Source organism: Pistacia vera, unplaced genomic scaffold (assembly GCF_008641045.1).
Source record: "Pistacia vera cultivar Batoury unplaced genomic scaffold, PisVer_v2 Contig300, whole genome shotgun sequence".
Lineage (NCBI taxonomy): Eukaryota > Viridiplantae > Streptophyta > Magnoliopsida > Sapindales > Anacardiaceae > Pistacia > Pistacia vera.
The window spans coordinates 22,546-38,858 of NW_022196114.1; the positions used below are offsets into that span (position 1 = coordinate 22,546).

The window sequence follows — 16,313 nt, forward strand, 5'->3', positions numbered from 1 at the left end:
CAGTTGATATGTTTACGAAGGTGGTTACCACTGACAAACTAAAGTATTGTACAACTTCAATTGGAGTTCTCGCTTGAAGAAAGAGAAGTTGATGCCGCTGCTGATGGAAGTAAAGAATTGAAGACATGTGTTGAATTGGTCTTCAAGTGGGAGATTTTCGAGATTGTGGAGCCAAATTCAATCCAAATTTGTGTTGGATTAGGATATGGGTTTTCCTAATATGTGTTTATGTAGAATTGTTTTCCTTTAGGAATAGGATTATAATTGTATTAGGAAATACAATTCTTATTAGATATGAGATTTGAGTCCTATTAAGAATAGTGTCCCACATGTTACCTATAAAAAGGGGTTAAATCCTAGAGTTAGATATCACAAATTGAATAGAAGACAAAGCTACAATTAGAGAGTGAAAGCCACCAAATAGGGTTTAGTGAGTGAGCCAATTTGTGAGGTTTGTGAGAGATTTTTGTTATTTCTTTTTTTTTTTTTTTTGGTTAAATAATTAAAATAAAACATTCCAAAGATATTTTTAAACAAATTATGCCATTTTTTTTTTTTTTTTTTTCCTTCTTCTTCTTCTTCTTCTTCATAGTAAAATTCTGCAGCGGCAAAGTGGACATAGCTCTCATACAGAGAGTAAACCACTGTAAATCTTGTGTTTATGTGTGCAGTTATTTTTTTGTCCTCTGTTCACATTATTTTCGCTTTTAGGGATTTAGGATTTACTAGTATCTAGTTAAATCCCCCTTTGGCTCTTAGGCTTCGAGGATGCAGGTTGGTTGATGGGATTACTGACCAGGTGTGCTTGCTGGGTGCTGAGGTTGCAGCTGTTAAGTGTGTGTATTGATTATTATGCTGCCCTGCAATTTATTTGGTGACTGGGATCCTCTGGTAGTTGTTTCAATTTACACTACGATTTTTTCAATGAAGCAAGGCTTGGTTGTGTGGTTGGTTTTGCTGATTTTTTGTATAGACCGGGAGCTGTCTGCACTAGGAAGTTATTTGCAGTTTTGCTGGATACTGCTGCTTTTTCTTCGCTGCATTTTGGTTGCACTCATGTGCAGGGTTTTTTAGCAGTTGTAGTGCTGGTTTTTTGGGTCCTTTTTGGAGGCTGGTTTTGATGTACAACTTGTGCAGTTGGTTTTTGTTTTTCAAAAGACTTGCAATTGTTTTTTGGTTCCTGGTCATTTTTTGTATAGTCATCTTTGAGGCTTGTCAGGTGGTTCTTATGGATTACAAACCCGTGCCTCTTTTGTTGTTTTTGATATGCTTCGTTGCTTGGGCTTGTCCAAGGAACAAGCCCAAGGAACTTGACTATGTAGAGGTCTTTTTCTTGGATCCTCATTCTTTTATTCTTTATATAATTACCTTTTACTAAAAAAAAAAAATTGTGTAAGTTGATTATGATAAAACTAGATAGCTAGACAAGATTTGCAGATGCTTATATATTATAAGTAGTGAGGTAATTAAATTTGTATTAGAGCTAATTTTGGTCTGCCAACAAGTCAAATATAAAAAAGTTAGGAGCAACTTAAGAACAAAACCCAGAAGGAATTAAGAACATAACCTATTTAACGATTGATGAGACTCAACAATTAAGGACATGCATAGAAAGACAGTTTTTTTTTTTTTTTTTTTTCTCATTATAAACTACACAAATATATATTCAATTTAATGGCTTTTCATTATTCAAATATTTAACAAATTTCATATATTATCGTGACCTAAATCCAAATTAAATAAATGAATTAACAAGTAAACCTATCGAAATCTATGGTATTGACTGTTGACTAATTTACAAAAGCCAAATGGCAAAATGTTACGCATTAGCAGCTAATCGTAATCTGTCTACCTAATACTATCACTATTAATTAGTTGATCACCTAATTCTCCGAGTTCTTAATTTTTTTAAGGGCAATATGAGTTATTAAAATGTATATGATTAATTCAAAACTTTCCAACTTAATTCTAACTCTTGATCGAAGTTACTGAGGCAGTTTTCTCTTCTAACATTAATCAAAGTTATTTGAAAACCTCATTTGCCAATGCCATTAAATTAATCTCTAATTTTCGATCTTTATGTTAATACCGAAATCTTTAACATATATATATATATATATATATGGATAAAATTTACAGAAGAATTTAGCTGGATTAATTATTAAAAAAAAATTAAAACAAAAAGGAAAGTTTGGAGTTGTGAGATTATACCTTAGATGTGACGGACCATCTAATGTTATACTAGGTGCCAGACGGTCTCAAGAGATACTTTAGGAGAGTTCCAAAGTTAATTTTTATTAACAAAACTTGAAACATAACAATAATAATAATTAATTCCTCAAGAATTTCCAATTTTAATTTGATAAAATATATTTATATATTTCCAACATTTTCCCCTTGGTTTAATTCTGTTAAAGATTCCACCAAAACTAAAGCCGGCCAAGGGCGGCTTGGGATTACGTATGAAATTACCAGAACGCCATTTCTGTAGTTTAAAAGAAGAAACTCCATCCGAAAACCTAACCAAGATTTTGAAACCATCCCGTAGTGCAAAAACTATGGGATCAGCCTTGAGTTGTTGTGGCTCAGAGAAGGTTGACGAAGGGTACGTAAAGCCAAACCTAAATATCGAGATTTGATATTTTTTATGTTATAAATGTAACTAAATTTTGTCGCTCTTCAATTGGTGTAAATATGTTGCAGGATAAACACAATTACTGCAGCTAATAATGCAACCTGGAGGATATTTTCTTACAAGGAGCTGCATACTGCTACCAATGGCTTTAGTGAAGATAACAAGCTTGGAGAAGGTGGTTTTGGCAGTGTCTATTGGGGGAAAACTTCTGACGGCCTTCAGGTAATTAATCAATAAACTCAGAATTGTTTCTTCTGATTGAGTCCTAAGAGCTTTGCATTTGGATGATAAAGGGCGACTTTAGGATAGATCGATAGTCTTAATGTGTAGGGTTTCATGTATCTCAGAGACTCAACTATCAATTGCTAAATTGTTAAATTATGAGTGAGAAAGTGAAGGTTAGATTAACCCCAAAGGTTGGCACGGTAAAAAAAGTTTGTTCTCTTTATTGACTTCATAAATTAGAACCTCGTGACCATCTATTAATAATTTAATTTGTGGCTTATCTGGAACATTGAGATTTGTAAGGTGTTCAATGAGTCTCTGGAGATTAATCGAAGTGCGCGTAAGCTGACCCGAACACTCCGATGATTAAAAAGAAAAAAGTAAAGCTTAAATCTAGGGTGTTAATAGTTTGATTGAAAGTAGAGGATAAGTAAATAAATAAAAAATAAATAAATAAAGAATTTGAGAAAGATTCAGTTTTGTTTGTTGATTTCTTCTTTTTTATTTTGTGTTTATTTTCTAGGTTTTTTTTTTTTTTTTTTTTTAATCACTCTGTTCTCGTTCGTCACTTCTTTTGCAAATGAAGGAGAAAACTCACTTTTTATACAGCTTTAAAGACTCGTTAAAAACATAACATTTAACAGTCTTTGACACTTATCACTGCGCTGGCACAACTACTTGACTCAAGTTTACATAATTTTTTTTCGGACAGTAACTTGACTCAAACCTAGTTAACATAACAAAGTATTGACTTCTGCATTAGCTTCTTCCTCGATACATTGACATTAACAATACTACCATTTTTTAATGCAGATAGCAGTGAAGAAATTGAAAGCAATGAATTCAAAAGCCGAAATGGAATTTGCGGTGGAAGTTGAAGTTCTTGGAAGGGTTAGGCACAGGAATTTGTTGGGCTTAAGAGGCTATTGTGCTGGGACTGATCAACGCCTCATAGTTTACGATTACATGCCTAATCTCAGCTTGCTCTCTCATCTCCATGGCCAATATGCCAACGAGGTTCAATTAGATTGGAAAAGAAGAATGAAAATCGTCCTCGGCTCAGCAGAAGGCATCCTGTAAGATTCATTATACACGCCATGTTAATCAGTCAAATCATTTCACTCAAAATCCTGTATCGTTTAATTACTAATTAAACATTACTGTTTGATTTGTGATTTGAAAACAACTTTTAAAAACTAAAATACAATTTAAATTTCTAAGTTGTATCTTAATTTTTAATATTTGAAAATATGTTTGAACTATAAAAAACTATAAAATATTTTTTTCTAATTTTACACGGTTTTTTATTTTCAAAACAGTTCAACTCATTTTTATCAACCACATTTTTATATCGCTTGTTATCAAAAACTATATTAAAACTTTATATTAAATAGTCCTAATTTTCACTATTCTTTTTCCTGATCAGATATTTGCACCACGAGGTGACTCCCCACATCATTCACAGAGATATAAAAGTCAGCAATGTTCTCCTGGATTCCGATTTCGAACCACTGGTTGCGGATTTCGGATTCGCAAAGCTGATTCCTGAAGGCGTCAGCCACATGACCACCAGAGTGAAGGGCACTTTAGGCTACCTAGCTCCCGAATACGCCATGTGGGGCAAAGTTTCCGAGAGTTGCGATGTGTACAGCTTCGGAATTCTTCTGCTAGAAGTCCTAACAGGAAGAAAACCAATAGAAAAGCTCCCTGGAGGAGTCAAAAGAACTATAACCGAATGGGCAGAGCCCCTCATTCTAAAAGGAAGATTCAAAGATCTTGTTGATCCAAAGCTCCGAGGGAACTTCGATGAAAACCAGTTGAAACAAGCCATTAATGTTGCGGCCCTGTGCGTGCAGACTGAGCCTGAGAAGAGACCAAATATGAAGGAAGTTGTGAATATGCTTAAAGGGTATGATCCTCGAGGCAAAGTGATGCAAATGAGAATCGAAAGTGTTAAATATAAGGAAGAATTGCTGGCTATGGATCAAACTAGTGACGATGATGATGATGGCTATGATCGTGATGAAAGTACTTATGGAGTTTTCGGTGCCATGGAGATTCCAAAAATGCAAAATACTTATAAAGATCGGAAAACACATAAGTATAATGTATGAGAAAGTTCTTAGTTATAATATTGTTGATTACTAATTTATTGAATATGAATTTAAATTATGCATTTCTTTGGAAAATGTTTATTATATTTCAAATATATATATTTGTTCTTTGATTTATTATTAAGCTTTGTTTTGAAAATATCATAACTATTTTGCATGTTTTGTATTGTTATCTCTATATATAGAACACCAGTTGATTATTTGCTTCTCAATTTATATTTTCTTTATTCATTTATTAGGACATATAGTTATTCAAAAATGCAAAGTCATATGTATTTGAAAAGGAAGCAATTATTTAGGTTTGAAAAAGGCTAAAATAATTTAAATAAAAATCCTTTAAAAATATTAATAATGTTCAAAATGCATCAAAAAATAAGAATTACACATACATAATATATGCTGAAAGATTATATTAACCCTATAAGACATTATAATATTTTAAAAAAAAAAAGTTCTAGAATAAAAATTCGGGTCCAGATCCGAACATGGACCCAAGCGGCCCGAACCCTCAATTTCAAGGGTAATGTGGGCCGAGTATTACCATCCCCAAGTCACCCAAGTCCGGGCCTGGCCTTGCCATTTTAGCCGCAAAAGTCACTTTGTTCATTTTGGGCTTTATCTTTACACTTGGGTCTTGGTGGACAAGCCCAGTCCCTCAAAATACTTTTATTATTTCCAAAACACAATATGAAAATTGAATTTGATAAATAAAAATAAAAACGACAATTATTATGTATTTGATTATCATACAAAAAATATAAATTATTTCGATTATCTTATCATAATACTCAGAATTTAGATTTCACTTAGTAAAAGAGTTTCAAAGCTTTTTTAACCATAATACTAGAAAACTATGACCAACACAATTAACATAAATATAATGAAGTACTCAAATAAGTTGAACACAAATTGTCTTACAATTATTGAACATTAATTAACATAAACTAGTCTAGATTACTTCCTTATTAGGAGAATTTAACTATAGTTAAACGCACCTCAACTTAATTAAAAACTAAAATCACTATCATACTCAGTCTCAACGTCGGCAGATTCATAATAATTTGCATTGGATGGTCCCTCTCCACGTCTCCAGAGTTCCACTTTGTAAGTGCGCATACTCTCGCGACAAGCAGCCTCAAACTCATCCATATCAACCTCCTGTGTAGCCCTAATTTTCCTTTCCATCTCAAAAGATTTCAAACTCTCCTGCAGAGCAAACTCAAGCACTGCTTTCTCCTCCGCCTCAACGTCACCTGCCATAGGCAATGGCTGGCATTCTCCAAGAGGTATCGATGGCGGTGGTGGTGGCGATGGAGGTGGAGGCGGTGGAGGTGGATATGGTGGAGTGGTTATTGACCTTTGCAATGCCTCTCTAGTTCGCTTTTCCTTTTCTTCTCTTTTGAAAGAGAGTTGAATAAGTTGTTCCTTCATGGCATTGGACACTTCTATAGGGCAACTTGAACATGGAAGAACATCACCTCTCTTATGAGCAAGGTGTTCTTTAAAACGAGTAATGCCTCGCATTGAGTGTCCACAAAATTTACAAAGAAGATGATTAGGGTTGTTGTTGATCATGGAGCAATATTGACGAGCTATGTCATTTCTCCCCATTGTGATTAAGAAATAAATTAGTGAACTTTTTTGGGTAAAAGAAACCTGCAAAAACTATTGAACACTTAAACTTGTAAGTTGATAGTTAAACTTGTAAGTTGAAAGTGTCACATAAATAATCTGTTAGTAAAATTTCTTGCGATTGTACAAGAAATTTTGTAATTAAATATAATTTACATCCGGACTAGAAAGGTAGCAATATAATGCTAAGTAAGATGACTTGCCTATAATGTAGGTTTAAGATTGAGATGATAGTTAATCAACTATATTATCAACATTTTCATCTACACTTCTTCCCTCTCTATGTTCTTCCTGCACAATGTGAGACAAAAAAAAACACTTCTTCCCTCTCTATGTTCTTCCTGCACAATGTGAGACAAAAAAAATGTTAATTTCTTCTACCAAAAATAATTTATCATTTTAATTCGAAAGTACCCACAAAAAAAAAAAAAAAAAAAAAATTAATGGCTTAGATAATTCAGAAAAGAATGGGTTCATTTGTTGAGAAATTAACCAATCAAACTAGGGGAAAAAATATCTCTCCTGTTGTTTCCACAATACATTAACTCCGCTGATAATTTTTCAGTTATCACATCACCCCTATAATTATAAATCTAGTTTAAACTTGTTTAAAAAGATAACACATAGAACCTTGAAAACAGAGAAAAACTTGGATGCATTTGGTGTACCACATCACTATACCAATAAGCACTCTCCCACGCATTTAGCGACATGTAAATGTGGGGGAAAAAAAAAAGAGATTCAATTCACACATATCATATAGGAAGAGAAACTTGTTTTCATTATCTAAGAACAGTGGAAGAGATGAATATATATCGACAGTCATGTTTCATTTAGTGAGTGTTAGATGCACAATATCAATAAAATGTAGTATATCAGATGCATCAAAGACTTTCTCTTGAAATCACCACCAACAGAGGATATTTATAAAACCATATGGGGTATGAAAATTAAGGTAGAACTTCAGGGATCTAACAGGAATTTATTCTTCAATTCATTGATTTTCTCATTTGGGAGAGTGAGAGGAAAGTAATGGGGAAATCTTTGGTAATCTAAGGAAACAGTGATCTATACATCATGATTTAACATATAAAAAAAAAAATCAAATTATTGTATCTAGTTATTAAACTATAACTTTCTTGATATAAATTATTATTTCAATACCGTTGATTATAAATTCATGGTTATCAGAAAGAATAAATTTTTAGTCAAAGCAAGGTTGTGCATCTAAATTGTGTCAAATTTCAAAAGAATATAAATAAAAAATAAAATAAAAAGAGAGAGAGGAGAGGAGAGACCAATCATACATCTTCTTTTAATTCAATTAAATCAAAAGATTAGAAAGAAAGTTCTATTAATTAGTAAAATAAGTGATGGTTGTACTTAACAAAATAAAACTCTTGATCGAACACCAGACTTTTGTTCGGAAAAATCTAGGAAAATCTATTTCAGTTCTTTTCAAAGTTTTCTTTCTACCCTAGATTGTTTCCATAGGTTATAGTTAATGAAATAACTACATAAAATTTTTAAAGGAGCATCATACCTTGTTCGGAAAACTTAAGCAAGATCTGTTTCATTTCTTTTTCCTTCTTTATCCCTAGATTGTTTCCAGCAGTATTTCTCCTTTAAAAAGTGTTTGGACAAGTTGTTTCACATATATTTAACTAATCATTTTATATATAAAAAAAAATTAAAAAGAAAATTATGAGTTTTGAGCCTTTTTAAGTGAAACATCTGATTCTATCAATATCATGATAATAATTACCTAAAAAAAGTTTAATATTTTAAATAAAATTATATATATGGCATAAGTATTAAATACATAGCTAATTATAGAGGATATACCCGTCGACCCTAGACGAATCCACTAAGCGTTCAAGTTTTCAGGTAAAGCATACACCCCCCTTTTTAGTGAAAGTAATTACTATGAAAAAGATGGTATTGAGATGACCTCCCTAACTTTTGTTGTAATCTTAAACATACCTCCTATGATCTTATGTATCATGACTTTGTCTAGAATTATTGCTTAACTCCTTCAGGTTTCTCTTATTATTGTTAATGTCCATTGAGGTTTTACTCACTGCAAGATATAGGGGTGAGCATGGGTAAAAGATAGAACCAGAACTGGTGGGTATCCACATATCAGTTCTAGGTAGGAACTGGAACTGACTCCATTAGGGTTCGATTCCGATTATGGAAAATTGGAACTAAGAATTTTCGGGTTTGGTTCTGGTTCCTATAGTGTTCCGGCTCCTATAGTGCTAGAACTGGGAACCAAAACTAGAACGGGAACTGAGGTCTGGGTATTCGGGTAGAAACTATGACTAAATTATAATTTTTTTTAACTATTAGGGGTGTCTTTAAATTTTTTGGGGGTATATTTATTATTTTTCAAAAATTACAAGGGTAATTGAAATTTACCAAGGTACCGAGAACCAGAACCGGAACCTATGTTTCAGGTTCTAGTTCTAAGTTTCTAGAAACCAAAACCAATTGGTTCCGATTCTGGTTCCGATTGCTTCAAAAAATGCAGAGTATCCTGAATCGATCACCCTTAGCAAAATATAAGAGCTTTGGCAATGAAGATTTTCATCACCTAAAATTGTGAATTCATCACTAATTAGCAATGAATTTCCCATTGCCAAAAGTTATAAAAATCGTTTTACATGTCCACCTAGACAAATCCATTAAGGGTTTAGGTTTTCAAATGAAGTACATAAACCCATTTTAGTGAAAGTTATTAATATAAAAGTGGGTATTTTTTTATCAACCCCTAACATTTTTTATAATTGAAAAATACCCCTTATGATCCTTAATTATTTATGAGTCTATGAAATCATCTAAAATTATTGTTTCATCGATGGAGGTTTTCCTATTTATAGCTAACCTTCCTAAGTTTGGGAAGGCCAACAATAACTTAAGTAAACCTTAAGAAAAAGGTGAATGAAAATTATAGGGGGGTTATTGACAAATGCAGAATCACAAAGGGCATTTAGATTTAAGAAAAAGTCAAGGGAGGTCAAAAACCTTCCTAATTTTTAATCGAAAATTTCTTTCTAATTCAAACTTGATCCCTTTTTATATGTCCTTTTTCACAACAAATTTTATTATCATATATCATAGTGCCTTATTAATATTGAAATTCAGAGATGATAAACCTTAATATTTTTAAACAAATTCACCAAATAAGTATTAAATTATTGTATCTAGTTATTTAATTATCTCTCTTGAATCTTTATCTAGTGGTATTTTTCAAATGGAGTCGATTATAAATTTATGTATATACGTATGTCAAAATATATAAGTCTTCAGTCAATGTAAGGTCTGACACCTCATTAATTTGCGCTTATTTCCAAAGAGTATTCTATTGAAAAATAAGGAAGGGTGGGCAAAGGAGATCAAACAAATTAACACACTAATCACATATTTGAATTCATATAAATCAAAAGATAAGAAATAAAGATTCATTAGTAAAATAATTATGGGTAGTAGTTTATGAAATACCTATTTGAAACTCTTAAACAAACAACATACCTTTCGTTCATACCTTTGCTCAAAACACTTTAACAAAATCTCTCTGATTTCTTTTAATTCGACCTTTTTTTTTTTTTTTCTTTTTCCCTTAGATTCTTTCCATAGGTTGTAATTAATGAAATACCTATATAAAATTCAAAAAGGAACACGATACCTGTTCGGAAAAACTTTAGCAGGATCTGTTTCATTTCTTTTCTTTAATTTTCCTAGATTGTTTCCAATAGTATTGTTTCTCTTTTAAAAAGCATTTAGACATTTTGTTTCACTTATAATTAACTAATCATTATTATATGCAAAAAGAAAAGAACTTATAAATTTTGAACCTTTTGTAAGTGAAATATCTGATTCTATCAGTGTCACAATAATAGTTTCTTAAAAGAAAATTCAATAATATAAATAAAATTATATTACATAACAAACTATAAAAGATGTACCCGTCAGTCCTAGATGAATCCATTAACAGTGTAGGTTTTTAAGTAAACGGCACACCCCTTTTTAGTGATAGTTAAAAATATAATGCAAAAGGAGATGACTTACCTGTGTTGCGGCTTTAAGAATGAGATGTATTTGATCAACTATATCCTCGACATTTCTTCTTCCTTCTCTATGAATCTATGTTCTTCCTACACAATGTGAGAAAAAATGTTGTTAATTAATTTCTTCTATCACAAACCATTTATCATTTTAATTCTGAAGTACCAAAAAAACAAAAAAAAAAAAAAAAATGAAAAATTAATGGCCCAAATCAAACTAGATCTTCTGAATTAGTTTGCCCAATATCAATTTCAACATGGGCTCATCACAGTAGCCTGATAACAATGCCTTTGGCTGACCTCAGCAATCAAACTACCAGTCTACCACCATGCTTCATTCAAATTAGTTAAAAAAATATCACCTAATTTCTATTCTGTTGATTCCATAATATCATTAACTCCACTTATAGTTTCTCATATATCACATTCACCCCTATAATTATAAATTATTTTAAAATAGTGTATAAAGACAACACATGGAACTCTTGAAAATAGAGGAAAACTTCGATACATTCGATGAACCATATCACTATGCCGATAAGCATTCACTAACATACTTAGCAATATGGGAATGTGGAAAAAAAAATCAATTTAACAATATCAGAGAAAAAAAAAATTCATTATCTGAGAAAACTGAGACCATTGTTTCCTTTAATGAGTATGTAGACTAACAATATAAACAAAGTAAGGTCTCACACCTAGATTGTGTCAATTTTCAGAGAATGTTTTTATTGAAAGAAAAAGAAAAAGGAGACAAAAGAAGAGATCAAACATACATCTTCTTTGAATTTGGATAAATCGAAGATTAGAAAGACAACTTCATTAGTAAAATAATGATGTGTTGTAGTTAATAAAATACATATATGAAACTCTTAAACAAACACCGTACCTTTAATTTGTTCGGAAAACTTTAACGAGATCTATTTCATCTCTTTTCCAATTATTCTTTCTTTTTCCCTATATTCTTTCCACGGGTTGTAGTCAAAGAAATACATTTATAAAGCTCTTAAAGGAGCACCATACCTTGTTCGAAAAACTTTAGCAGGATCTGTTTCATTCCTTTGTCCTTCTTTTTTAGATTGTTTCCAGCAATATCATTTCTCCTTTAAAAAGGGTTTAGACATTTTGTTTCACATATAATTACCTAATCAATTTTATATGCAAAAAGAAAAAAAAATATATGATGAGGTTTGAACCTATTTAAGTGAAATATTTGATTCTGTCAATATTGCAATAATAGTTACCTAAAAGAAAAATCAATAATCTAAGTTAAATTATATGTCCTACGTAAGTATTAAATACATAGCTAATTATAGAAGATGTACCGGTTCACCCTAGACGAATCCATTAAGGGTTCGGGTTTTCAAGTACCCACTCGTTTTTAGTAAAAGTTATTAACATGAAAAAAAAAAAATGGGTTTTTGATGATCTCCCTAAATTTTGTTGTAATATCAAAATACCTACTATAATTCTATCTATCATGGCTTAATCTAAAATTATTGATTTAACTCCTTAGGTCCGTTTGGTTCAAGGTCATATAAGATAACAGTGGTAATCTTCGTTTATTTTTCAAGATTCCGTTGTTTGGTTTGTAAGTAATAAAATATTACATGTATCTTTTATTGCAAATAGTATTTATTGTTAGTTAAATAGGGGGTAATCAGATACCCTCCCCAGGAGGTGTTATTAAAATATTATCAAATAATCTGATTTTTATACCTATTTTGCCCTTAATTAAATATCATTTCGGACACAATTGCTCTCAAATGTCTACCAAATAACCATTACCCAAACCCCCTATATTTGAGAATTTAGTTAAAACACCCCAGCCACAAAAAAGTTTAGAAGTTAACAAAATGCCCTTAGTCAACCAAGACCACTATTGGTTGTCAGTGGCAGTTGCTGTAATGGTGCACAACTAACAGGATCTAGCCGGTCGTGTGCCGGTAAGGCCATTTTCGGCCATAGATCTGTGATCCATGGCCAAAAATGGCCTTACCGTCGCACAATCGGCCAGATCCCACCAGTCTACGCCGTTACGGAGACTTTCAACTAGGGGTGTTCAAAAGCGGTTAACCGAACCGGTTAAACGCTTTTTTGAATCGAACCGGTTTTTCGGTTCAGGAAAATTCCCGAACCGAAACCGAACCGGTTTTCCCTTTTTTTATAAAACTTATTTTTTTTATTTTTCCCTAAATTAAATTGTAAATATAAATAGCACATATCCAAATAAAAATTAGACATTCATATATATCCATTGACCACTACTATCAATACATTAAAAATATTATTTATTTTTATTTAATATATATATATATATATTGTAAAACCGGTTCAAAAAACCGGTTTCGTTTAACCGCTTTTTATTTTTTCCCGAATCGGAAATTCGGTTTTTTGAATTTTTCGAACCGTAACCGAACCGTTTTTTCAGTTAACTGGTTTTTCGGTTCGATTTGGTTTTTGCATTTTTTTTGAACACCCCTACTTTCAACGGCTACCTACGGTGGTGGCTGGCTGTCAGCAGTGGCTTCGAGTGGATGGGGGTGATTTTACTACAAATTAAAGTTTTATATGGCTAGGGTATTTTATCAAAATTTCAAATGTATGGGGTTAAAAAACGATTCAAAAAATAATAAAAAAAATATTACTATATTAATATTTAAAAAGCAGGGCAATTTAGTAATCTATATAACATGTCCACCCATTTATCCTCCCAACCAAACAAATTAATATAACATACTCACCAATTTATTCGAATCAACCAAACACATTTCTCTAAACATTCTCAATAATCTTCAAGGTGATCTATCTTTCCATTAATATAACATCCCTCATAATAAAATATTATATAAATCAAATGCACCCCTTGAGGTTTCTTTTATTATTACTTAACCTCCACTAAGGTTTTTCTTCCACTATAGGAAATATGAGCTTTGGTGATGAATTTTTTATCACCATAAACTATGGNTTTTGATGATCTCCCTAAATTTTGTTGTAATATCAAAATACCTACTATAATTCTATCTATCATGGCTTAATCTAAAATTATTGATTTAACTCCTTGGGTCTGTTTGGTTCAGGGTCATATAAGATAACAGTGGTAATCTTCATTTATTTTTCAAGATTCCGTTGTTTGGTATGTAAGTAATAAAATATTACATGTATCTTTTATTGTAAATAGTGTTTATTGTTAGTTAAATAAGAGGTAATCAGATACCCTCCATGGGAGGTGTTATTAAAATATTATCAGATAATCTGATTTTTATACCTATTTTGCCCTTAATTAAATATCATTTCTGGCACAATTGCTCTCAAATGTCTACCAAATAACCATTATCCAAACCCCCTATATTTGAGAATTTAGTTAAAACACCCTAGCCACAAAAAAGTTTAGAAGTTAACAAAATACCCTCAGTCAATCGAGACCACTATCGACCGTCGGTGGCAGTTGCTGTAATGGTGCACAACCGATAGGATCTAGCCGGTCATGTGCCGGTAAGGCTATTTTCGGCCATAGATCTGTGATCCATGGCCAAAAATGGCCTTACCGTTGCAAGATCGGCCAGATCCCACTGGTCTGCGCCATTACAGAGACTTTCAACGGCTACCTGCGGTGGTGGCTGGCTGTTGGCAGTGGCTTCGGGTGGATGGGGGTGATTTTACTACAAATTAAAGTTTTATATGGCTAGGGTATTTTATCAAAATTTCAAATGTAAGGGGTTAAAAAATAATTCAGAAAATAATAATAAAAATAATATTATATTAATATTTAAAAAGGAGGGCAATTTAGTAATCTATATAACATGTCCACCCATTTATCCTCCCAACCAAACAAATTAATATAATATAATCACCAATTTATTCGAATCAACCAAACACATTTCCCTAAACATTCTCAATAATTTTCAAGGTGGTCTATCTTTTCATTAATATAACATCCCTCATAATAAAATATTATATGAATCAAATGCACCCCTTGAGGTTTCTTTTATTATTACTTAACCTCCACTAAGGTTTTTCTTCCACTATAGGAAAAATGAGCTTTGGTGATGAATTTTTTATCACCATAAACTACGGATTCATCACTAATTGGCGATGAATTTTTTTCATCGCCAAAAGTTATAAAGATGTACATGTCCACCCTAGATGAATCCATCAAGGTCGTGTTTATTTTTTTGGAATTGACAAGGGAATGGAATTAGGAATTCCAATACCCTTGTTTACTTATTGGAATGGAGTAAAGAATTAGAATCTCATAATAAATCAATTCCTTAAAAACATGGCTAAAAGATTCCTTAAAAATTTTAAAGGAATCCTAATTCTTGGAGTAGGGAATCAAAAGAAATTGTTTTTTTACCCTATTTTGAATTTAAATTTTCTACTTTTTCTTTTAAAGATTTTTATTTTAATATTTTTATTTTAGGGTTTAGTGATTGTTAAAATAGTTATTTATCGATTTGACATTTGTTGAACCGTTGATCTGGTGTTGACCGACGTTAACCATCATTGGCTATGTTGATTATCGTTGATCTGTCATTGTTGACTACTTTGACCTTTTGTTTATTGACATTGACTATCTTTGATCAATCATTGACCAAGATTGACTACCATTAAACGGCCATTGAATTTTGATTTTTTTAGTTATAATATCTATAGTTAAAGTAAAAAATAATAATAACAATAATAAGGAATTTAAAAATATAATATTAATTTTATTTTTTTTAAAGTTTTTTTATTTAAAAATGTTATCGTATAACTTGCATTGAATATTTTAATGTTGTGGGTATTTTTGTCCACTTATCACAGATTTCATTAAATTCCCTTAATATTCCATCTTATAAGTAAACAATAGAATCATAATTCATTCAATCACTTATTCACTATTCGGATCTCCGTTCTTTTCCAAATTTTTTTCCTTTTAATACAATTCCTATAAGTAAACATGACAAAAGGATTTGGGATTTTCAGTGGAGTATATTCCCTTTTCACTGTAAGTTATTAACATAAAATAAAAAGTGGGTATATATACATTATCCCATATGTTCTTAAATCATCTATAACGTCCATCATTTAACCTTATTGTTTAATTAATAGATGTTTTCCTAGTTATAGCTAATCCTGGTAAGGTTTTACTATGTTTAGGAAGGTAATTAATACCCAGAGTAACCTCAAAATAAAACGGTTAACAATAATTATTAGGGCTGCAAAAAAAAAACCCAGAAACCGAACCGAACCGAGGAACCGAACCGAAAAACCGGTTAACCGGTTTCGGTTTCAAAAAATTGTTGAACCGGTTTTCCGGTTCGGTTTCTGGTTTATATTATTTCTATAACCGGTTAACCGAAACCGATTTAATAAACCGGTTTTCCTATAATCCTAATATAATAATATTATTTTAATTTTTCAAAATCTTTTATTATTTTTATTCTTTATCAGTTTGAAACTTTGAATCCCTGACTTCACAGTTTACACATTACACTCATACTCATCTTCTTCTTCATTAGCCGTCGCTGCCTTCTCATCTCAAAGACTCAAACTCATCTTCTTCTTCATTAGCCGTCGCTGCCCTCTCATCTCAAAGACTCAAACTCATCCAACGAGGGAAAGGTACAATAATGAACACCTAAAACCACAGTACTT

The 16,313-nt window shown here is 31.7% G+C and overlaps 1 protein-coding gene across 1 annotated transcript; it reads left to right on the plus strand.

Moving 5' to 3' along the window:
• Window positions 1–2,540: 2,540 nt before the first annotated feature.
• Window positions 2,541–4,974, plus strand: LOC116135512 (PTI1-like tyrosine-protein kinase At3g15890). The gene is made up of 4 exons (XM_031421224.1): window positions 2,541–2,605; window positions 2,704–2,857; window positions 3,674–3,936; window positions 4,287–4,974. The coding sequence occupies exons 1-4, from the start codon at window positions 2,559–2,561 to the stop codon at window positions 4,972–4,974; spliced, it is 1,152 nt and encodes a 383-aa protein (XP_031277084.1). The 5' UTR covers window positions 2,541–2,558.
• The last annotated feature ends 11,339 nt before the right edge of the window (window positions 4,975–16,313 follow it).

Coding starts and splice junctions, on each gene's coding strand:
- LOC116135512 (XM_031421224.1), top strand. CDS start 2,559: ATGGGATCAGCCTTGAGTTGTTGTGGCTCAGAGAAGGTTGACGAAGG. Junction 2,606..2,703: donor TCAGAGAAGGTTGACGAAGG/GTACGTAAAGCC, acceptor AATATGTTGCAG/GATAAACACAATTACTGCAG. Junction 3,937..4,286: donor GGCTCAGCAGAAGGCATCCT/GTAAGATTCATT, acceptor TTTCCTGATCAG/ATATTTGCACCACGAGGTGA.